This window comes from Dreissena polymorpha, chromosome 16 (assembly GCF_020536995.1).
Source record: "Dreissena polymorpha isolate Duluth1 chromosome 16, UMN_Dpol_1.0, whole genome shotgun sequence".
NCBI classification, from domain to species: domain Eukaryota; kingdom Metazoa; phylum Mollusca; class Bivalvia; order Myida; family Dreissenidae; genus Dreissena; species Dreissena polymorpha.
Genome location: NC_068370.1, coordinates 43,558,540 through 43,584,403, shown reverse-complemented (window position 1 = coordinate 43,584,403; position 25,864 = coordinate 43,558,540). Strand labels below are relative to the sequence as shown.

The following is a 25,864-nucleotide window of genomic DNA, read 5'->3' as shown; positions in this document are numbered from 1 at the left end:
TGAAATATGCATCGTATTCTAAATCTGTTGCACGATGTTTGATGAAACGGCCCCCTAAAGTGGTGAAGGGTTAATAAAAAACACAACTTCTTACTTAAAGCTCGCACATCTTCCAATCAATAGTAAACATTAAATAATCTGGTTTGTGTGTGTTCCAGCCAAAGGCAGGTGCTATTGACCATAAGGGTCACGAGTTTATAGACCTCCATTTCCGTACTCCCACCACATGTGATTCCTGCAACAAGCCAATGTGGCACATGCTCCATCCACCCAATGCCATGGAGTGCAGACGTAAGTGAAAAAATACCAGTTTTAAAGAGTGTAGATAGTAGCGAAAAAAAAATCTGCTTGAATGATTTTAGTGCTTAAAAAGCTGTAGACATAAGTGACAAATACTGGCTGTTATGATTAAAGCGCTAAGGAGAGTGTAGTCATAAGTGAAAAAATACCAGCTTTAATGATTTTAGAGCTTAAACGAGTTACACATAAACAACAATAGCTGTTTTAATTATGCCCCCCTTCGAAGAAGAGGGGGTATATTGCTTTGCTTATGTCGGTCTGTCGGTCTGTCAGTCGGTCTGTCGGTCCGTCCACCAGGTGGTTGTCATACGATAACTCAAGAACGCTTGGGCCTAGTATCATGAAACTTCATAGGTACATTGATCATGACTCGCAGATGACCCCTATTGATTTTGAGGTCACTAGGTCAAAGGTCAAGGTCACGGTGACTCGAAATAGTAAAATGGTTTTTTGAATGATAATTTAAGAATGCATACGCGGCCAACAGGGCACACTCTGAACAATATTACTGAAGCAACTGGTCTGTAATCCTAAATCTATAATTATCAGTCCAATGAAACATTGTCCTTTTAGTAAAATACAGTGGATCAGTAAAAATATTATCAGAATATGAGATTTTTTGTATATTTTGTATATTAAATATTGTGTTAATGTTTAATTTCGTTGATTAATATAAATATAAGCAGGACAGGGGAGGTAATACACTACAGGGGAAACAAATGCAATAAGTATAAATTTACTGTTACAGATTTGCCTCCCTTGTAATATATTTAAATTTTACCAAATGTAAGGCTAACTGCATTTTTGTAATGCATACTACTACTACTACTACTACTACTACTACTACTACTACTACTACTACTACTACTACTACTACTACTACTACTACTACTACTACTACTACTGCTACTACTGCTGCTGCTGCTACTACTACTACTACTTCTTCTACTACTACTACTACTACTACTACTACTACTACTACTACTACTACTACTACTACTACTACTACTACTACTTGTACTGCTACTACTACAACAACAACTACTACTACTACTACTACTACTACTGCTACTACTACTATGTCTACTACTACTACTACTACTACTACTACTACTACTTCTACTACTACTACTACTACTTCTACTTCTACTACTGCTCTACTACTACTACTACTACTACTACTACTACTACTACTACTACTACTACTACTACTTCTACTTCTACTACTACTACTACTACTACTACTACTACTACTACTAATACTACTACCACCACCACCACCACCACCACCACCACCACCACCACTCACAGTGACAAAAAACGTATTCACACAATGGCTGCTATTACAACTTATAGCCCATATAGGGGGGCATGCATGTTTTACAAACACCCCTTGTTATTTTTGGGCCTAAGATACAGCTCCACTGAGGCCTTAGCGTGTTTTATTGATAATGTTTTAGAATGAATGGAAATATTTCATTTTAATCTTAACTTAGTACAAGTCAATAAATTGAATGTAAGATAACTGATTGTCTTAATGCTTGAATGAATATTGATTAAACACCAAACCATTTATTATTTAATTAGTCAAAGCTCTAGTCAATCTGATAATGATCTGCAGTGCATTCAGATTGATTTTGTTATTGTTGGAAAATTGTTCATATTCTTGCATTCAATTTTTGCTGTAAAGAACAATTGGAATAACTCAACTAGTTAAGCAAACTTTTGTCTTACTGGTATTAGTTTATGTTTATTAATTGTTTATAAAGGAAAGTTTCACAAAGAATTCTACATGTTTATGTTTTCATTTTATTCAATATTTGATTTCAGGCTGTCACTTCAGGGTGCATAAAGACCACTTTGACAAAAAGGAAGAGTTTGTTGGTTACTGCAAAGGTAAACAAAATTTACAAACAAGTATAATACCCCAAATTATGAAATGAACCTCTCTCTCTTGAGGGACCTGATGCAACTACACTTAACATCACATGAGCATGACTTCCTTTGAAAGAAAAACACCCTAAAAGCCAAAAGTGTCATCCCTGAATAGCTTTTTCAGCCTGCACAGGCTTAAATAGGACAACACTTCACACACATGTATTGAGAATGGTTTTTCACAGGCTTATATAGGACGACACTTCACACACATGTATTGAGCTCAGGCTTATATAGGACGACACTTCACACACATGTATTGAGAACGGTTTTTCACAGGCTTTTATAGGACGACACTTCACACACATGTATTGAGAACGGTTTTTCACAGGCTTATATAGGACGACACTTCACACACATGTATTGAGCTCAGGCTTTTATAGGACGACACTTCACACACATGTATTGAGAAGGGTTTTTCACAGGCTTTTATAGGACGACACTTCACACACATGTATTGAGAACAGTTTTTCACAGGCTTTTATAGGACGACACTTCACACACATGTATTGAGAACGGTTTTTCACAGGCTTTTATAGGACGACACTTCACACACTTGTATTGAGCTCAGACTTATATAGGACGACACTTCTCACACATGAATTGAGAACGGTTTTTCACAGGCTTATATAGGACGACACTTCACACACATGTATTGAGAACGGTTTTTCACAGGCTTATATAGGACGACACTTCACACACATGTATTGACAACGGTTTTTCACAGGCTTATATAGGACACTTCACACACATGTATTGACAACGGTTTTTCACAGGCTTATATAGGACACTTCACACACATGTATTGAGAACGGTTTTTCACAGGCTTATATAGGACGACACTTCACACACATGTATTGAGAACGGTTTTTCACAGGCTTATATAGGACGAAACTTCACACACATGTATTGAGAACGGTTTTTCACAGGCTTATATAGGACGACACTTCACACACATGTATTGAGAACGGATTTTCACAGGCTTATATAGGACGACACTTCACACATGTGTATTGACAACAGTTTTTCACAGGCTTATATATGACAACACTTCACACACATGTATTGAAAACGGTTTTTCACAGGCTTATATAGGACGACACTTCACACACATGTATTGAGAACGGTTTTTCACAGGCTTATATAGGACAACACTTCACACACATGTATTGACAACGGTTTTTACAGAGCACAGCTGAAATGTATTTTCTTTAACATCGTTTTGGTATTTTGACCTTATCTATTTGATAGATATTTTTATTTTATACTTTCCGGTGGTTTATAGAGAAATATTAGTGAATTAAAACCGATAATTTCACTGTTTCAAACAATGAAAATTATCAGTGAAAATTATCGATAATTTTCACTGTTCATGTTAAATGACGTCATTTTTTGGACGAAATGACGTCATTTTCCCAACGTAATTCTTTAGTTAAACTCTTAAACAATGTATATAAACTGTGAAATAAAGCATAAAATAAAAAGAAAATTTGTTGGGTTCGGTGGATTATCGATTTTAATTCACTCGTGATCATATAAAATGTATATTTTCACTCGTGGCTGCGCCACTCGTGAAAATATAATTTTCTATGATCACTCGTGAATTAAAATCGATAATCCACCGAATCCAACAAATATCCTCTATATCATCAAAACATTGCAGACAGGTTTTGCAGATTCTTGCCTACCTATTTACTTCAGTAACTATTGCTGCTTTTATTAGAAGCAGTTTTTATCCCTTGCCTAAGGCGGAGGGATATAATTGGCGTTGTCTGTCAGTCAGTCTGTCTGTCACAAACTTTTTATGGCTATATCTCAGACACAATATGTATAAGATTTCAACATGAATCTTTATGGGTGTATATTATATAAATATAACATGTCTGACAGGGTGACAGTAATTTTGTCAACTTGAAAAAATACTGTCACCCAGGTTTACAGTATTTTTCCGAAAGTTGACAAATTTACTGTCACCCTGTCAGACATGTAATACATGTATTTATTTTATTATACCAAAAAAAACATTCAAACATGAACAATTTATATGAACCATGTCTGTTTACATTGGAAATGCAAAACTTCATAATGCGCATGCACGAATGGGACAGTTCAATTTTTTACCATTCCGCAAGTGATTGCTAAGGTAGTGGGTGACAGAATTCTTTGGTAACGGGGACAGTATTTTTTGGACAGTAAATTTCTTCCCACTGGGTCTGACAGTATTTCTATGTCACGATGGCCTATGGGAGTTTAGCATAGTGAACTTAAGTGGGTTATAATAAACATGGATATCAATAAGGAGAAGTGCCATGCACAAAACATTAACCCTACACTTTCTTAAATAAGAGCTATTGCCCTTTGTGTTTTTTGTTGGGTGTAACTTTTCAGTGCTATATCTTATATCTGATGACAGATTTCAACATTAAACTTTATGGATGTATAGATAGCAATGATCAGAAGTGCTATTCACAAGACTCTTATCCCAAACTTTCTTAAATAAGAGTTATTGCCCTTTGTTGGTTTTGTATGATGTAATTGTTAAGGGCTATATCTCCATGCAAGCTAGATTTCAACCTGAAACTAGATATCAATGAAGAAAAGTGCCATGCAGAAGAACCATAACCTTACACTTTCTTAAATAAGAGTTATTGTCCTTTGTTTCGTTTAGTTGTGCATCCATCAATAAACAAAATGTATTTTGTGGGAATATGAATTTAATGAATGGGCTTGTTTGTACGGTATTAAAATAACGACACAACATGAAGTTTTTTTAAGAAACAGTTGATTGTTTAAATAAACTAGGGTTAGAGTTGACAGTAGATTGTACTTTTAGTAATATTGTGTATAATAAATACTAGTATATACAATGTACAAACATTAATTTTATAAAGTTGTGTTTCCAGCGAAACATGATGAGAACATACAAAAACATACTGTCAGACAATAATTATATCAATTTGTGTTTTCAGTTAACTTTGATCAGAACATCCAAGCGAAAGAACTGCTGCTTCTGGCAGATACTTCAGAAGACCAGAAGACATGGGTGATGCACCTGAGCAAGAAAATCTCCAAGAAAGGCATTGTCAGCCAGGGAACATTAGGGTACGTCTTACAAACAAAAGTTGCATTTGAGATTGGAATTGCCATTTTATAAGTATTATATGCTATGCAAAAACTGTAATAAATTGAAAAGATAGTGTATCATATGGTCATAATATATTAAGAAATATTAAGTTTGAACAGTTTGTTCATGTTGATCATCAATATTTCTTTGCTCGTAATGTATTGTACCTGTATTAATGAAACTTGAAGAATCCATCGGTACTGATTGCTGGAAGTGTTCCTATCATGATAAGGTTTGCTTGGCTTTTACCTGTCGCATTACAAGTCAGACATTTCATATTAATTGTAATATGGTCTTACCATATTTATGCCCCTGCCAACGAAGGTTGAAGATTGTTAAATTTGAGTCACACTGTTGATCAGTTTTTTGGTCGGTCTGTCTGCATACAATATTGAAAGCCTTGCTTGGGGAAAATGGGGCATAATAAATTTGTGCAAAGCGTTGTCCGAGATTAGTGTGTGACACTTTCTGCCTTGACAGGATATTCAATAATAACAGACCTTTTTTAAACAAAAAATGCCATTAAAGCATAAAGGCAGGACACTTTACACACATGCATGTTTTTGCAGAGCACAGCTCTATTATGAGTTTTTGATGTGAACCTTCCAAATTTCTCAATTGATTAAATTGAAACTTTAAATATGTCACCTTTTCTTTGCTCAGTTATCCACACATTTGGTGGATTAATTTTCCCTTGCACCTAGCTGCCAAAGCAGTGCAGAGGTATTAGTCATGATTGTGACGAAAGTTATTTGTTTGTAAAAGTTTGTAAACATCATTAATAAATATTTTAAATTGTATTGTGGCATACATAAGCAACATATGTTTTTTTTTGATAGCAAGGTACCAAAAGTTGAAATGATTTTTATTGTTTTAAAAAATGTGTGCTATTTTCTCCAGAATTTCAAGCTGGGAAACTGTTTATTTCGATGACAACAATGAAGAGTTTTTCTCATTTTGAGAATGTAAAGTTTTCTTTTGAAAGATGCTTTATTTTGTCTTTAGTTGAAGGATAGATTTTTTGAGTAGTTATCATGGGGTTGGCTTTATAAACATAATTAGATGTTCTTTAACTTTATCTAGTGATACTTTCATATAATAATGAATACATACAATTGTAATTGTAATTTCAACTCAGACCAGACTTTCTTAAAGCTTATATGCGTTAGCCTATTGTTGTTTCATGAAATAACAGTTTCCAAACAGATTTGAGACAGGCTCTGGGAAAACCAAGCATATGCATAGTTTGTAGTCCCAAATTACCCTGTGCAGTCCACTCGTGCTCATCTGGGAAGACACTTTACACCTAGACTGGATTTTCATTTAGAAGGGGCTTCCTTTAAATGAACAATTCCAAAGCTGGAAGTGTCCAACAGGCTAATCAGGGATGGTACTTTAGTCACATGCAGTGTCCAACAGGCTAATCAGGGATGGTACTTTAGTCACATGCAGTGTCCAACAGGCTAATCAGGGATGGTACTTTAGTCACATGCATTAAGCTTGGTTTTCCAGAGCCAGATTTTGTAAAACATATGACAAGTAAGAGAATATAGTACTATATACGACTTACAGGTGCATGGTTTGCGGCGTAATTTCTTGCTTATTTTGTACAAGGTGTTTCACCCTGATGTTGAATTCTCATTTCAGTAATAAGCGTAAGAACTTGGTAGTGCACGAGAGCCACATGTGTGAGCAACTGTAAACATATTGTCATTCCCTATGGAATCAATAACCAGGGCCCACTGTTCATAATGATCCTAATTTACATCTTATAAAGCCTCTTGCTACTTATAGAGAGTAGGTTTACTGTCTGTGTACATATGAAAAACAATCAATTTGGTCTGTATATCTTGTCAAATATTATGTCAAACATTTCAATTATATAGTGAATGTTTTACAACAGTTTTATAAAAAAAAGTATTCATTCGGTAGTTTTTTGTGTATATAAATGTCTTTAAGAATTTAAGATTTAAGTGGTTATTTGAACTCAACAATTTTGCTTGATATTGAAATTTTTACTAAAAATGTGGATCTTGTGCATCTCAAACCTAGGTCACCAGAATCATGATTAAAAAGACCTTAATCACATTCTAGAGGCCACATGTATGACTCAATCTAGATGACACTTTCAGAATGTTTATATAGACAATATTTACGCTGTGTTTCCAGTCAGGGTCATGGGAGCACAGAAAATAGGTCAACAGGTCAAAAGGTCAAATCTAAGAAAAATGTTCTCACCACTCTATAGAGGCCACATTAATGACTACTAGTATATATTGATGAAATTTGGTTAGTATTCTTATCTTGACAATATCTAGGGTAAGCTTAAATCTGGGTCATGTGTGTCCAAAAACTAGGTCATATCTTAGTAAAACCTTGTTATCATTCTAGAGACCTTATTTATGACTCAGTCTTGGTGACATTTGGTCAGAATGTTTGTCTTTGAAGGCCATTTTTGAATCTTAATTAAGTGGGATCAAACTCTAGGTCACCAGGTCATGTCTTCAACAACTTGTGTTCGTAAACTAAGGTGAATGCTCAACTCTTTCAGTGCTTGAACCGAATTTTGAAGGCTTTTGCAAACAGTTTGGATCCAGATGATCAGGATCCAAATTGTTTGCTATTCTGATAGTATTCATCGAAAAAATTTCTAAGAAAAGGCTAATTTTAGACATTCAGCAGACAGTATTTTAGCAGACGACAAATTTCCCAGCATACAAAGGGTCCATCATGGCCTCTTTTTCAAATAAATGCAAGAACAGAAACATTTATAATGTGGAACCTTTCTGAACCACTTAAACTTATAATTTCACAGGCATTTTGTTTTTAAATACTTATGTTTCTACTTGGAATCATTATGAATATGTGGGCAAACAAGCTTTCATTTAAACAAAATTCACCTCATTTTGCTATAACATATAATATTTATTAAATATTATCAACAATTGTGAAAAAAATAATTTTAATACTAACATTATTAAAAGCAAAATGAAGGTTTTTCAAGTAGGCTGGAATGGTAGTTTTGATTAATTTGAGTAATATTTTGTTGCATACTTGTTTTTTTGTTGATATTTTTTTTGTTTTTAAACATTAGTTTTGCATTTAATAGAGACAGCTAAATCTGTCTTCATGTCTTGTAGTATTTTGATATTTTTGCCATATTCTTCTTTAAAAGCTCATACACTAATTAACCAATGGTTGTGAAAGGTAAATTTTTGAAAATAATACTGAAAAATAGTTCAAAGCAAATAAAACACTGATACCAGGGATATTTTTTCGTTCTTTGAGTAAGACTGAGGACAATGTCGTCACAAGGTGAATACTAGGGCTATAGTGAATCCTTGTTAACACCTTTTGATGATGTTTTTGTCCAAGCTTCAATTACACTTGGTTTGAAAATTTGTCTTAGCTGAGTTTGAAGATGGTTTTGGTCTGTTGAAAAAATGACAGCCAGGGGATGAGGCAGTTTTTATGCACCCCCAAAATTTATTTTGGGGGGAGCATATAGTCGCCGCTTACTCTGTCCGTGCGTGTGTGTGTGCGTCTGTCCGTGCACAATTTTTGTCTGGGCTATTTCTCAGCAACTAATGACCGGAATTCAATGAAACTTTATGGCAAGCTTCACTACCAAGAGGAGATGTGCATATTTTCAGCGGGTTCTGGTCGGATGGTTTTTCACAAAGTTATGGCCCTTTGAAATTTTCTGTAAACTGTACATATAGTGCAATTCTTGTCCGGGCTATTTCTCAGCAACTAATTACCGGAATTCAATGAAACTTTATGTGAAGCTTCACTACCAAGAGGAAATGTGCATATTATCAGCTGGTTCTGGTCGGATGATTTTTCACAGAGTTATGGCCCTTTGAAATTTTCCATTAACTGTACATATAGTGCAATTCTTGTCCTGGCTATTTCTCAGCAACTAATGACAGGAATTCAATGAAACTTTATGGAAAGCTTCACTACCAAAAGGAGATGTGCATATTATCAGCCAGTTTTGGTCGGATGATTTTTCACAGAGTTATAGCCCTTTGAAATTTTCCATTAACTGTACATATAGTGCAATTCTTGTCCGGGCTATTTCTCAGCAACTAATGACAGGAATTCAATGAAACTTTATGGAAAGCTTCACTACCAAAAGGAGATGTGCATATTATCAGCCGGTTTTGGTCGGATGATTTTTCACAGAGTTATAGCCCTTTGAAATTTTCCATTAACTGTACATATAGTGCAATTCTTGTCCGGGCTATTTCTCAGCAACTAATGACTGGAATTCAATGAAACTTTATGGAAAGCTTCACCACCAAGAGGAGATGTGCATATTATCAGCCGGTTCTCGTTGGATGATTTTTATGCTCCCCCCAAAAATTTGGGGGGGAGCATGTAGTCGCCGCTTCGTCTGTCAGTCTGTCCGTCCGTCCGTGTGACTGTCCGTGCACAATTTTTGTCCTAGCTATTTCTCAGCAACTAATGACCGGAATTCAATGAAACTTTCTGGGAAGCTTCACTACCAAGAGGAGATGTGCATATTATCAGCTGGTTCTGGTCGGATAATTTTTCACAGAGTTATGGCCCTTTGAAATTTTCCATTAACTGTACATATAGTGCAATTCTTGTCCAGGCTATTTCTTATCAACTAATGACCGGAATTCAATGAAACTTAATGGGAAGCTTCACTACCAAGAGGAGATGTGCATATTATCAGCGGGTTCTGGTCGGATGATTTTTCACAGAGTTATGGCCCTTTGAAATTGTCCATTAACTGTACATATAGTGCAATTCTTGTCCGGGCTATTTCTCAGCAACTAATGACCGGAATTCAATGAAACTTTATATGGGAAGCTTCACTACCAAGAGGAGATGTGCATATTATCAGTGGGTTCTGGTTGGATGATTTTTTTCGCAGAGTTATGGCCCTTTGAAATTGTCCATTAACTGTACCTATAGTGCAATTCTTGTCCGGGCTATTTCTCAGCAACTAATGACCGGAATTCAATGAAACTTTATGTGAAGCTTCACTACCAAGAGGAAATGTGCATATTATCAGCGGGTTCTGGTCGGATGATTTTTCACAGAGTAATTGCCCTTTGAAACTTTCCATTAACTGTACATATAGTGCAATTCTTGTCCGGGCTATTTCTCAGCAATTAATGACCGGAATTCAATGAAACTTTATGGGAAGCTTCACTTATAAGAGGAGATGTGTATATTATCAGCGGGTTCTGGTTGGATGGTTTTTCACACAGTTATGGCCCTTTGAAATTTTCCTTTAACTGTACATAAAGTGCAATTCTTGTCCAGGCTAATTCTCAGCAACTAATGACCGGAATTCAATGAAACTTTTTAGGAAGCTTCACTACCAAGAGGAGATGTGCATAATATCAGCGGGTTCTGGTCAGATGATTTTTCACAGAGTTATGGCCCTTTGAAATTTTCCATTAACTGTACATATAGTGCAATTCTTGTCCAGGCTATTTCTCAGCAACTAATGACCGGAATTCAATGAAACTTTATAGGAAGCTTCACTACCAAGAGGAGATGTGCATATTATCAGCAGTTTTCTGGTCGGATGATTTTTAGCTCATCTATTTTTTGAAAAAAAATTATGAGCTATTGTCATCACCTTGGCGTCGGCGTCGGCGTCGGCGTCTGCGTCGGCGTCGGCGTCGGCGTCGGCGTCCGGTTAAGTTTTGCGTTTAGGTCCACTTTTCTCAGAAAGTATCAATGCTATTGCATTCAAACTTGGTACACTTACTTACTATCATGAGGGGACTGGGCAGGCAAAGTTAGATAACTCTGGCGTGCATTTTGACTGAATTATGTGCCCTTTTTATACTTAGAAAATTGAAAATTTTGGTTAAGTTTTGCGTTTAGGTCCACTTTTTTCAGAAAGTATCAATGCTATTGCATTCAAACTTGGTACACTTACTTACTATCATTAGGGGACTGGGCAGGCAAAGTTAGATAACTCTGGCGTGCATTTTGACAGAATTATGTGCCCTTTTTATACTTAGAAAATTGAAAATTTTGGTTAAGTTTTGTGTTAAGGTCCATTTTATTCCTTAAGTATCAAAGCTATTGCTTTCATACTTGCAACACATACTAACTACCGTAAGGGGACTGTGCAGGCAAAGTTATGTAACTCTGACTGGCATTTGGACGGAATTATGGGCCCTTTATACTTAGAAAATTGAAAGTTTGGTTGAGTTTTGTGTTTTGGTCCACTTTACCCCTAAAGTATCATAGATATTGCTTTCATACTTGGAACACTCGCAAACTATCATAAGGGTACAGTAAAAGGACAAGTTGCATAACTCTGGATGTCATTTTTACGGAATTATGGCCCTTTTTTGACTTAGTTACTTTGAATATATGGTTAAATTTTGTGTTTCGATCCACTTTACTTCTTAAGTATCAAGGCTATTGCTTTCAAACTTCAAATACTTTCATGCTATCATGAGGTTACTGTACCTGGCAAGTTGAATTTTACCTTGACCTTTGAATGACCTTGACTCTCAAGGTCAAATTATTAAATTTCTCTTAAATTGCCATAACTTCTTTATTTATGATTAGATTTGATTGATACTTTGACAAAACTACTCTTACCTGACATACCACAATAGACTCCACCCAAACCATAGCCCGTGCCCCCCCCCCCCCCAACCCCCCCCCCCCCTATTTTTTTTTTTTTTTTTTTTTTTTTTTTTTTTTAAGGTCATCTCACAAATGACCACCACACCCTCACACTATACCCCCCCCACCCCACCCCCTCCCCAATTTTTTTTTTAAACGGTTAAAAAACAAAACTATTTATTTTGATTATTTTATGTTTGAAATACCGTCCAACCATCGCACCCAAGAATCCCCCCCCCACCCCCCCCCTCCCCCCACCCGAATCCCCCCCCCCCGAATTTTTTTTTTTTTTTTTTTTTTTTTTAAGATCATCTCACAAATTACCACCACACCCTCACACTATACCCCCCACCTCACCCCCCCCCCAATTTTTTTTTATGAAACGGTTAAAAAACACAAATATTTATTTTTATTATTTTATGTTTGAAATACCGTCCAACCATCGCACCCAAGAATCCCCCCCACCCCCCCCCACCCCCCCCCCACCCCCCCACCCCCGATTTTTTTTTTCCTTTTTTTCGCATTTTTTGGAAGAAAATGTAATAAATGTCCACACCCCCACACAATGCACCGCTCTTCACTCCACCCCTCCCTCCTTTGTGATTGAAAATGAGAGTCCCTTCACCTTTAAAAAGAAAATAGATGAGCGGTCTGCACCCGCAAGGCGGTGCTCTTGTTTCACAGAGTTATGGCCCTTTGAAATTTTCCGTTATACATATATAGCAATTCTTGTCCGAGCTATTTCTCAGCAACTTATCACGGGAATTCAATGAAACTTTATTGGAATATTCACTACCAACAAGAAGTGCATATTATCAGCCGGTTATGGTTGGATGATTTTTCACAGAGTTATGGCCCTTTGAAATTTTCTATAAACAGTACATATAGTGCAATTCTTGTCCGGGCTATTTCTCCCCAACTACTGACTGGAATACAATGAAGCTTTATGGGAAGCTTAACTACCTTGTGGAGATGGGCATGTTATTAGTGGGTTATGGTTAGATTATGTATTAAGAGAGTGATGGCCCTTTGAAATTTTTAGGTTGCTAAACCATCCATCGTATTATTTTGTCCAAAGTTATGCCCCTCAAGACATTTCCTTTTATCTGAATATATAGTGCAGTATTGTAACCAAAAAAAACTTTGGGGAGCATCACCTGTCTCCGACGGTTTCTTGTTTTCTATGGCTATAGTGAAACCTTATTAAAGGGGCCTTTTCACAGATTTTGGCATTTTTTTAACTTATTCATTAAATGCTTAATATTGATAAATGTAAACATTGGATCGTAAAAGCTCCAGTAAAAAATTAAAAAAAGGAAAAGAACATTGCCCGGAGCAGATTTCGAACCAGTGACCCCTGGAGTCCTGCCAGAGTCCTGAAGTAAAAACGCTTTAGCCTACTGAGCTATTCCGCTGAGTACACATTTTTTACGTATTTTATACCTTATATAAGCAATCTTCGTAGTTTCACAAAATTTAACGACAAAAACAGAACTCTCCAAATTATTCAATCGTTTCGCGTTGCAACGCTTTATAATTTTTAGGTTTTAAAATCGTCAAAAGATGCATATAATGGCTATATTAGAGCATGGTTAATGTTCAGTATTACTGTTTCCTCACAAATATCATAACTAAAACGAAAACTTACGAATCTGAAACAACTTTTATCAATTTTGTCAATTTACCAAAGCGTGAAAAGATCCCTTTAACACTTAAGAATTACTTGTCCACATGGTTTTTGCATGAAACTTTATCAAAACATGTGTTGTGATGATATCCCAGCCGTGTTAAACAATGGTTCCAGAAAGTACAGAAAGTGCATTTGTTATACATACATCACAATGTATGGAATGTTGTAGATCCTATGGTTCTGAGGTGAGCAATCTTGGACCTTTGGCTCTCTTGGTCAAAATTTTGTAGGGCCAACCGCCACTTCACAAAAGAAAGGGAAAAAAGCCCTGGATACTCGCTTGTTCTTACTTATTAAAAATCTAAAAATGTTAATGATGTGTGAAATATAAGCTAAACAAAGATATTGTATTCAGTATAAGAAAGTAGAAGGATTAATCTAGCAAAACCAACCTGGTATTGATTCCACAGTCAGTGTAACCCAAATATTTCCAGTACAGGAATGGTCCATAATCACAGCAACTTGCATTTTGTTAACCTTTTCTTTTTGTGGACAGCTCTCTGTTTACGGTTACTTTTTCGGTGTCAACGTATGTGTAATATTATTTAGATTTTGGTGAAAGACTTTCATTTTATGTTATGAGCTTGCCAGAACACGAAGTGCTAAAGTTGAGCTATTGTGGTCAGTCACTGTCTGAAGCTATTATCAGTAGTTTACTAAAGCTACTCTCCTTTGGCATTTTAACCAAACTAAGAAATGCCTCTGCGATGGTCATTCAAGAATTTTTTTCAAATCTTTTAATTATGTAGAAAACTATGGCAAAAACCTTTAAAAACTGGATGAAAAAATCTGATTTGAGCATTATTTTTCCTCAAATGTTTCTTTTGAAAAAAACAAACAAAAAATGTTAATTTTTTTTTTTCTCATAGCTATATAAAAAACATTTTTAAAAGCTCACTAACTGCCATCTTAACTTAAATCATACTATATCATGCTAACATGCCATAAGAGCTTTACGCATTATTATTAGTTGAGGCACCCAGAGCCATCTAGTGTTAATTTTTTTATACACCGATTAATTTTAAACAATTTTTTCAGTGGTCTTGCACAACTTTTTATTTGACCATGCTTCAGAGTTTTTTATATTGACCTAAATTACCTGGTAATAGTTAAATGTCTAGTTTCTAGACATGGTCAAATTTCTTGTTTTAATTGATAAATGTTTTGGTTTACATTTACATGTAATATAAAAACAACTACAGATAGTCTACTTCAAATATATCTTGTGGTTATTATATCAGATGTCAAATAAAACAAGAACTATCAAAGCTGTAAGAATGGTCAGTCCTGCTATTGTTAGACAGCTCTTGTCTAATGGATTTCTCTTTTCAACTCTTGATCTCAAAAACAAATGATCTTACTTTGATGAAACTTAATTTGCTATTTTGTTGTGTTATGGACATGCACTCATGAATTTTAAGAAACTTGGTATATACCAAACCTGCTTGATGGGCATGTGCATATGGACAGGTTCAATGATTTTCAGAGAGTTATTGCCTTTTGATTATTAATACTAGTTTGTTATTTGATTTCTCAAATTGCAATATTATGAAATGTGCAGTCTTTTGTTACATTTAAGTTAAATATTTCATATCAACTTCATCGTTTAGGAACTAGATATGTAGATGTATACGAGTATATGAATGCTACATACAATATGGTGATGAGAACTAGTTGAATATATTAATTTTGGTAAAGATTGGCACAGATCATAAATTTTCAAAATTATGGGAACTTGAAAAGCCCTAAAATTAGACCTCGAAAATAAGTGATACCACAGTAAGTATTAAATCACCTGCTGTGATTGCTTTAGTTATAATTGTTGTATATTACAAGTCTTCATTTATCAAACCCAGGTGAGCGATTTCGACCTTGTCGGCCTTTTAGATTCAAATTATGTATTGTGCACAAAATAATCCATTTATATGTTTATTTTGTATGAACGCTTTTTATTTTTTAGTTATCATCTATGTGTATGTGTATAAGTTTAAAAAACCTTTATTTATAAATTAATATTTATTTGATATTTTTTTTTTTTACAATATGTCATATATCTATGATTTATGTGCTGTATGTTCCAATTGAATTTGCTATTAATTTTGCTCTTAAGTAACAGCGCTGTTAAAGAAATAACAAACAAACTCAAAACAGAAAATAGTTATTTTTCATTCATAGTTTCTTATAATATTTTAAACACTTTTATAACAGTTTACTTTAAAAAATGTGTCTGTTTAATTATGTCACAACTGTACTGAAAACATTATTTAAGCTTTCTTTCATACAGACTTTAAAATCTCTTCCTAAAGCTCATGTTATGAATAAATATTTGTGCAATGTCCGTTTTCAGGACGTCCAACCGAAACACGAAGCAATACTCCTCGTTCGGTGCGTCCAATCGAGCTGTAAGATCAGGATCTTCCGCGACTTTGCCCCCAAATATGCGACCCAACTGACCTTTGCACATGAGCATCATGACTCTTCGCAACGTTGCACCTATATATGCGTTCAAACTTACCCTTGGACTCGAGTGCACACAAAGATAGCAATTCTTTGCAACTTTGGATCCAAATTTGAGGGCCAACTGACTTTCGGACTGACTTTGGTGCTCTTGCACATGAGATTACCACTGAACAGGGCTCCAGACGTTCAGAAAAATGCGAAAGAGGACACTAAGCCCATGCAGTCTGCTTTATATATATAAATATATATACACATATCTCAATAAGTATTTTTCTACGCTAGTGAAGACCTGTTATGTTTATTTGTATACAATTGGATAATATTTTGTTAATTTGCTATTATAAAACGTAATGGTTTTTCCTGTTATAAGAATTAAGATATCATGCAATCATGTTAATGTATGTCCTGCAATGCCAGTTTTATTGTGCAAAGTTTTTTTTCCTGTAAAAAAAAAACTTAATTATAATTATATTAACAAGGTATATGGAAAGCCCACCTGCACAAATATGGTGGTACATGCAGTATTTACTGTTATGACCATGGAGAACTGTATGAAGTATACAGCATTATAATTTGCTGTCACATTAGATTATTCATGGCTCATGGAATCTTGTCGACTTAAGCTCGTGTAATGGTAACAAAACATGGTGGTGGGACAAGTTTGTGGTGCTGATGTTTTTGTGGTTTCCTGGTGATTTCACGTAGTCTTTTTGTTTCTGTGGTAACAGATATGTTGTGGCGATATAATGTGGAAAGGACAGAATAAGTCTTCAGAACTGAATATAGTCAGTGTAATTACTTGTTGAAAAAAAGACAGAGTTTTGTCACATTCCAGGTTTTGTGTTCACATATCTATTCCCAGACTTAAGATGGCCACACTTCAGGGTTTTCATAACAAACCTTTTGCCAATCATATTTATTATTTCAAGTGAAAAATTATTATACTTCTTACATACCTTAAAGGTGAATGGATTTTGTATTCCAAATCCTGTAGAACATTATGGCACTCTCTGGGAAAACTGGTGACAATCCGTTCAGGTTTATCATTAACTACACATTTGACTTCATGGAATTTTTCCCTGTAAGGAAATCTCTTCTAAACATAAACACTCTCGGCAGAAAGTAATGTCATGTTCAGTCGGCACAGGCTAATCTGGGACGAAATTGCACATGCATAAAACCCCTTTTTTCACAGAGCATGACTCATTTTTAAGAATGAATGTTTTACAACATAGGCGATATTTCGACAAGCCTTACACTTGAAAGTGCAAGTATTATTCCATGAGTCCCTGTATGTTGTTGATTTACAAGTCTGAAAATGGGTTTGTGAATGCAGGCCTACTAGCAATGGACATTTCTTGAGAAGTTCATATTGATTGAATTGCTTAGTGTGAAAATGTGCATAATGCCATGTGCAGCCAGTGTAGCTTCAGACCAGCCTGCGCGATTGTCATGCAAGGTTTCCTGATATGCCTTATGTGGCATGTGCAGCTTCAGACCAGCCTGTGCGATAGTCATGCAAGGTTTCCTGATATGCCATATGGGGCAAGCATAGCTTCAGACCAGTCTGCGCTATGAAGTCATGCAAGGCTTCCTGATATGCCATATGTGGCCAGTGTAGCTTCAGACCAGCATGCGCTATGAAGTCATGCAAGGCTTCCTGATATGCCATATGTGGCCAGTGTAGCTTTAGACCAGCCTGCGCTATGAAGTCATGCAAGGCTTCCTGATATGCCATATGTGGCCAGTGTAGCTTTAGACCAGCCTGGGCTATGAAGTCATGCAAGGCTTCCTGATATGCCATATGTGGCCAGTGTAGCTTTAGACCAGTCTGCGCTATGAAGTCATGCAAGGCTTCCTGATATGCCATATGTGGCCAGTGTAGCTTTAGACCAGCCTGCGCTATGAAGTCATGCAAGGTTTCCTGATCTAATGAGCGACCTTATTAGTCCTCATCTCAGTATTATGGATGCAGAGACATGTCTGGAGTTATGTCTTAAACCTTTGCATGCTGGGAAATTTGTCGTCTGCTAAAATGTTGTCTGCTGAATTTCTAAAATTAGCATTTTCTTCGATTTTTTTCGAAGATTACTATCAGAATAGCAAACAGTTTGGATCTGTGGCATCTCATCTGGATCCAAACTGTTTGCAAATGCCATTACAATTCGGTTCCAGCACTGAAAGAGTTAAGGCTTGAGTTTTGACACTCATGGGCAAATTTATGATGTGTTCAATATTCTTGCTGTATTGATTCTACTTAAGACATTTCAACAGGTGCTTCATTTAGGAACCAGTCTGTAACTGCTGTATCTCAATAAGATAATCATTAACTCCACAACTCTTTGTATTGGTGTTGATGTATGGCATGGCCTTAAATGTGCTTTTTGACATGATTGCCTTCAAGTTGCATTTTGACTGTAGGTCAGTCATGTTTTTAATTTTATATTTAATATTGTTGACCTTGTTCAAAGATTATTACATGCACTTACCATTTCTTGAGTAACCATTTTATAGTACATATTGCTATTTACAATTTGCTCTAACTACCTTATTGTTTTGCTTTATCATAAAATATTTGTTATCTTTTGTAAAGACATTTAAATTATAGTTTGCATTGCTCCTCTGTTTATATGGCTTTAACTGCTGTTAAATACATTCCACAAAGCTAAAACTGTATCTGACACATTATGTGAAAATGGGTAATTTGTCAATCAAAATCTGCGTTGATCCAGTTTTGCGTGGGGAATTACGCAGTCTGGTCAGAAGCCACACTGTCCGATATAAATTACCCAAGGTGTTGTGGGTTCATAAGCTGGCAGGGTAGCTCCTTATCAGCCTGCGCAGACTCATCTGGAGCTACGCTGACGTAATATGGCATAAGACTCATTTTCGATTGATGCCAGTTGTATTTTAACAGATGTTATATTCTCACCTTACGTAACCACAGCAGTTAACTGTTAGTCGGACTGTTCTGAAATGTCAGGCAAATACAGCAGGTTTGTTTGGTACAGCTTTAAAGGCTGATTCTGAGTGAAAGAGGACCTGTATCATATTGCAAGAATCATGCTGTACGTTTACGCACAAGGGCAGCAAGGTTCTTAAAAATCTGTATGCGATTTTTCAGAATATTTGTGGGAAATATATTATACTCTATCCTAATCATAGTTAAATCTGTTTTCAATAGCCTAGAAATAGGTAATCATGTAGGGTTATGTTGATAAATCTGTAGCAATTTTGATGAAACAATCTTTTGATTTAAGAACAAGATGTTAGTTGAATATATATCAATTGGCTTATCTAGTTGTATAATGGCCTTCTACAATCTGTTGTTGATTGTTCGCATATATGTCTTGTTCTGAGAAAATTGGGCTTAATGCATGTGCATAAAGTGTCGTCCCAGATTAGCCTGTGCAGTCCGCACAGGCTAATCAGGGACGACACTTTCCACTTTTATAGTATTTTTAGTTTCAAGGAAGTTCCTCCTAACTGAAAAAAATGTTAAGGCGGAAAGTGTCATCCCTGATTAGCCTGTGCAGACTGCACAGGCTAATCTGGGAGGACACTTTACGCACATGCATTATGCCCAGTTTTCTCAGAACAAGACACATATATCAGTGAATGTTAATACTAACTTACATGTTATGATGGGGACTGCTATGCCATGAGATAGTACTACACATGAATATGTATGTTACCAGAACACTGAACTGTGTTTAGTACAAACAATTTTGTTACTTATTTGTGTTCATGTACAGTAGAACAGTAGTAGTGTGTTTGTATGAGTTTTGTATAATGCAAGTCTTTCATATTCACACAGTTTGCTAGAATATTGCTCTATATCATTATGTTATTTGTTAGTTATATTCTCATGTTTCTTAAATTTCTTATGAATTTTGACATCTGAAATGTGTACTTCTGATATAAGTCAATGCAACACAGGCTGCTTTTTACAAAAAAAATTACCAAAGGATGAAAGAAAATCAATATTATGTTAATATACAAATTAGCCTCTGTATGTATTAAGTACTCACTGGCTAATCAGGGAATACACTCTTGTCTGACTAGGATTTTTATAAAAGAAAATCCAGTTTAAACAGAAAGTGTCTGACCTGATTAGCCCGTGCAGTGGATTAGTCTGTGCTGACTGCACAGGCTAATTTTGGATAACACTATATGCACATGCATATATCTCGGGTTTGCCAAAACAAGGCCAAATTGAGGCAACTGAAAGTACTACATTTATGTTCAGTTATTCATTTGTATCCGTATTCGATTCCTTTTTATTTACTAATCAGCATAGTGCTTTATAATGGCCTGTGTGGACCATCTCTTCCAAGCATCGCTATAAGGTGTACATGAGTTTGTGCTGTTATGGATATGTTTATCAATCATGTACATACTTCTGCTTGTATATACTGACAAGGAACAAATATATTTTGTAAGCATCATGTAAATATTATTTTATAATCATCTATGTGTATAACACTAGGTCTTGTATGTATAGAGTTGTAGTTCAATGATTTAAGTAAGTAATATTTACTCATTGGTAGATTATACTTGTTGGGTATATTTGTTATATTTATAGACATCTGTCTCTGTGAAAGTTCTTGTGCACTATGACACTTGTTGTTGAAACTTTACCTCACACATTAAGAACCCTTCTTTTGTCTGTGTATGGCAGTAGAGAACAGAAAAACACATTCACAGATACTCTTAACCCTTCACCTCTTAGATCCCTATCTTAACTCATTTGTAGTCCCTCAGAAAGTTAAATTTTATTGAAGGCCTTTCTTACTAGATCCAAGTTTTAAAGAATTCACTTCAGACCCTTAGATACTGATGAGCAGCAAACCTAGATACTGATGAGTTACTCGCAGGCTGTTCTGGTTTTATGCTGTTTGCACATAGGCATTTTCACTTTGCTTCTGAGAGGGAAACGGTTTAAACAAGCAAAGCTTATCAAGTTGGCGCTATTAAGTAAATATGTAAGTTGTATTGCCCCATATTAGTATATTAAAGAAGCCATATCAGGCAAAAATGGGTTTAATGCTTTATATGGCCATTGTAACCCCAGATCAGCCTGCGAAATTGCTGGCCATATATGGTATAAGACCAATATTCACATGACACGTGTCAAATATGCATCTGCGGTGCAACTTAAGTTCTTCCTTAATATTACGCAAACATGTAGTGAAATAGGATTTGATTAAGTAATGAAAGTAACTAGCATTCACGGTAAAGTGTTCACATGGATTTTTTAATCAGGACACATGAACTGTCAAAAGGTATATTTCAAAATTGAACACAGGTCAATGTTAATTCATGGATGTGATAAAGTGATGTTCTGTGTTTTATTTTACGAATTGATTGCATTGAATCAATCCACATGTGCTTTATTGTCCCCAACCAGTGAAACCGGAGGTTTGTGCTCTGTCTGTCTGTCAGTCTGTCTGTCACACTTTTCTGGATCCTGCGATAACTTTAAAAGTTCTTCATATTTTTTCATGAAACTTGAAACATGGAAAGATGGCATTATGGAGATTATGCACGTCATTTCATTTTGTTCCTACGTCAAGAATTTTGGTTGCTATGGCAACAAATAAAAGAAAATACTGACATTGGTGGAGTTTCACCGGTAGGGGACCATATTGCTTGGCAATCTCTTGTTTAGGTTGTTATAGATACTAGCATGTTCAATGAAGCTGGAAGAAAGCTGCTAGGGTAGATCTGTATGACATCAGACTGTGATACAACCACACAATTGTGTAATAATGTGTTTGTTTTGTTTCGTTCAAGTCTTGCTTAATGCATCTGTTATCTTAAAAAAAAAATGAAGCAATGTTTGTTTAATTATTTTGCTGGCATATATGATTTTTTTTTTTTTTTCATTTGATATAATTTGTTGAATGTTATAAATCCTTTTTTAACATTTCATTGGATATAATTTGTTAAATGTAATTAATCCTTATAATTTTGTTTCATTTCCAGGCCATATGTTTTTGACCTGTTATCGTTATTTTTTACTATAACTCCTATATTTGGATTTACTTTTAGTGCTAAACTAACCCACAAGCTAAAGTATTGAATGTATTCTCTCATATTTAACCATTATGGCACGTTATATTGTACTATTCCTTGTTACCACACCTTTTGTACATTAGTGTTTTTTTTACATATTTGGACTCCTGTTGTTAGCATAAACCTTTGTTTGTGAGAATAGAAAAGTGCTGTTTTGTCACTGACAAATATTGTTATGTACAGTTATTTTGTAATCATTTTAATATATTATTATACTATAGAATAAATATGTAATTCCAGCCTAGGAGGCTAGGCGATGTTAATTAGCATGTATATTTGCCCAATTAAAATACTGCAAAACCTTACTTCATGTGTTGTTTCCTTCCTGATTCCTTAAGCTGCTATCAACTTAATTTATTGTAAACTCAACATGCTTATATTGAGTCTTTAGCTCAACTATTTACCGACAAGTTTTTGCTACATGTATACTGCTCACCCAAAAGTTGACATCTATGTAAGTCTGTGGCAAAAGTTAAAATGCACCATATTCACATCACTGCTTCGGCTATAGGCATTCAATTGAAACTTCACACATGTTCAGGGTCATTGTGTGAGGTCACCGACCAATGTTCATAAGCCTGACCTGCAATTCGGCGGAATTATTCCCCTTTTTGTAAGTTGAAATTTGGTTAAGGTAAATGTGCACCTTTCCCATATCACTATTACAACTGCATGTATTCAAATTAAACTTCTCACGTGGTAAGGATGATTCCAACTCCATTGCACTATATTTACTTTATTATGCCCCCCCCCCCCCCCCCCCCCTTCGAAGAAGAGGGGGTATATTGCTTTGCACATGTCGGTCGGTCTGTCGGTCCGTCCACCAGGTGGTTTCCGGATGATAATTCAAGAACGCTTGGGCCTAGGATCATGCAACTTCATAGGTACATTGATCATGACTCGCAGATGACCCCTATTGATTTTGAGATCACTAGGTCAAGGTCACTGTGACCCGAAATAGTAAAATAGTTTCCAGATGATAACTCAAGAACGCTTAGGCCTAGGATCATGAAACTTGATAGGTAGATTGATCATGACTCGCAGATGACCCCTATTGATTTTCAGGTCACTAGGTCAAGGTCACAGTTACCCGAAATAGTAAAATGGTTTCCAAATGATAACTCAAGAGAGCTTAGGCCTAGGATCATGAAACTTGATAGGTAGATTGATCATGACTCGCAGATGACCCCTATTGATTTTCAGGTCACTAGGTCAAAGGTCAAGGTAACAGTGACCCGAAATAGTAAAATGGTTTCCGGATGATAACTCAAGAACGCTTATGCCTAGGATCATGAAACTTCGTAGGTAGATTGATAATGGCTGGCAGATGACCGCTATTGATTTTCAGGTCACTAGGTCAAAGGTCAAGGTCACGGTGACATATACGTTTACCTTACTCATGAAAATTATCAATGACCTTGATTCATCCAATTTACTTAAGGTGTTGTGATTTACCTGTGTTGATAAGCAAGAAATATTTATGTGTATCAAATCATCCAGACATTTAATTTTCCAATAAAAGATACACATTTTGTCTATGCTCATAGTTGTCTTTGTTATACAAGAGGGCCATGGGCCTAAAAGTGCTCGCCTGAAACCCAAAGGAACTGAACTTTTCTGAGAAGGTGGAGATAAGAAGAATAAAAGAACTTTATGAAACATAAATATTTAATTTCTAGGCACATTTCCATTTAAAATATCTCCAACACAGAAATGAAACGTTTGTATTTAAATATTTGCTTAATGTATAGGGGACACATTGAAATGGAACAAAACCATTAGAACAATCTTGCGATCATGTTTCATGACCATTCAACTTTACAATCATGCAAATTCTAGAATGTTCAGAAGGTTTCATTAGAGGTTTTTCAAGGGACTGAACCATGTTTGAACTCTGCCAAGATATCATAAGAGGAAATGCTCTGACCAAGTTTCATGACGATTGGACTAAAAATATGACTTGTAGACAGATAAAAAATCACGATAGCCATATAAGGAAAACTGCCCCACCCCCTGGTGGCCATGTTTTTCAACAGACCGGTAAACATTGTAAAATTGGCGGAGAGCAAATGTTTGGACCAAGTTAAAAAAAATAGTATAAATTTATGACTTAGGAGTGTTAACAAGCTTTTGTGGAAAAATGGAACTACATGAAGTGACCTAGTATTTTACTTGCATGGCCCAGTTTTTTAACACTGCCGATATTCATTCGGACAAATGTTTCATGAAGATTGGATCATAAATAGGTCAATAGTGTTAACAAAGGTTTCTTAAGCCATTTAAAGAAAAACTGCTCGTCCCCTGGCCGCCTTGTGTTTTTAACAAATCATTTTCGGTCAACATATTATTAGAACACATCTGACCAAATTTCATGGAGATTGGACTGTAAATGTGGTTTATTAAGTCTTTAAAAGCTTACTGTCTTAATTTGCCCTCATGACCTAGTTTTTGACCCCAAGTGGCCGCCTTATAAACTCGGCCAAATAATCATTGGAATAAATGTTTTGATCAAGTTTCATTAAGATTGGAAATATATGTTGCAGACAGACGAGCACCATCTGATTATGCTCTAACTAGCTAATTAGAAAAAAAGACGTAACAATCAAACGCTCTCAAAGGGCTGTTGCATGACATTAACCATTATTTCTTATAAATTCCAACTATCTGCATTTGAGCCTCACTCTGGAATCAAAGTACTGACAGTACTGGTGTGACGATGCTTTTGAGAGGATGGTTATAAAAGCATCAAGTTAAGTTTTATCTACATCACCACAATCACCACAATTGTGTATGTTGGTACGAAAAAAAATTTGGTACAAAAAAATTGCGAAAAAAATTTGGGTATGATAACAAATTTGGGTACGAACAAATATTTGGGAACAAAAAAATTTGGACCGAAAATATTTTGGGTACGAACAAAAAATTGGGGATGAAAAAAAAAAATTGGGTACGAAAAATTTTAGGTACGGAAAAAAAGGGGGGAACGGGAAAGTAGTACCTGTGGGGAATTTGACCCACACTCGCACATTTTCGGCCCTTTCCGTCAAACATCAGATAAGTTCCTCGAAGGCAATAGTATGAATACACATTTCGGAAGCGGTAATGCGGTCCTACCTACGCGCGTCAAAATGTCAGCGAAATATGTACACAAGTCTGTCAGGAATTATTGAATTAACGAAGAAAATCGTGTATTGATGTAAGTTTTTTGAAGAAATGTGCAGAAAATATATTAAACAAGAGCTGTGTTTGTGAAACACAATGCCCCCTGCTGCGCAGCTTTGAAGCCATATATTTTACCTTTGACCTTGAAGGATGACCTTGACCTTTCACCACTCAAAATGTGCAGCTCCATGACATACACATGCATGCCGATTATGGAGTTGCTATCTTCAATATTGCAAAATTTGACCTTTGACCTTGACCTTGAAGGATGACCTTTCACCAATCAATATGTGCAGCTCTATAAGATACGCATGCACGCCAATATTGAAAAAGTTATGGCCAATGTTAAAGTTTTGGGACAGACAGACATACACTTTATATTTGACATTTGACCTTGAAGGATGACCTTGACCTTTCACAACTGAAAATGTGCAGCTCCATGAGATGCACATGTATGCCAAATATCAAGTTTCTATGTTTAA

General features: G+C 35.7%; 1 protein-coding gene across 11 annotated transcripts in view; it reads left to right on the top strand.

The window, feature by feature from the left end:
- LOC127862021 (rho-associated protein kinase 2-like) overlaps window positions 1–25,864 on the top strand; it is a 461,134-nt gene that overhangs the window by 109,621 nt on the left and 325,649 nt on the right. For 2 of the 11 annotated variants that reach the window (XR_008040404.1, XR_008040403.1), the window contains exons 32-35: window positions 159–291; window positions 2,131–2,196; window positions 5,205–5,337; window positions 16,030–19,236. Coding sequence is in view for 4 of the 11 variants with exons in the window: in XM_052400938.1 (XP_052256898.1) it covers window positions 159–291; window positions 2,131–2,196; window positions 5,205–5,337; window positions 16,030–16,135 (438 nt within the window). In the remaining 7 variants the exon portion in view is untranslated. Of the gene's footprint in view, window positions 1–158; window positions 292–2,130; window positions 2,197–5,204; window positions 5,338–16,029; window positions 22,526–25,864 lie in introns of those variants that run through there. The other 9 variants (XR_008040400.1, XR_008040405.1, XR_008040402.1 and 6 more) reach the window with 9 other exon arrangements.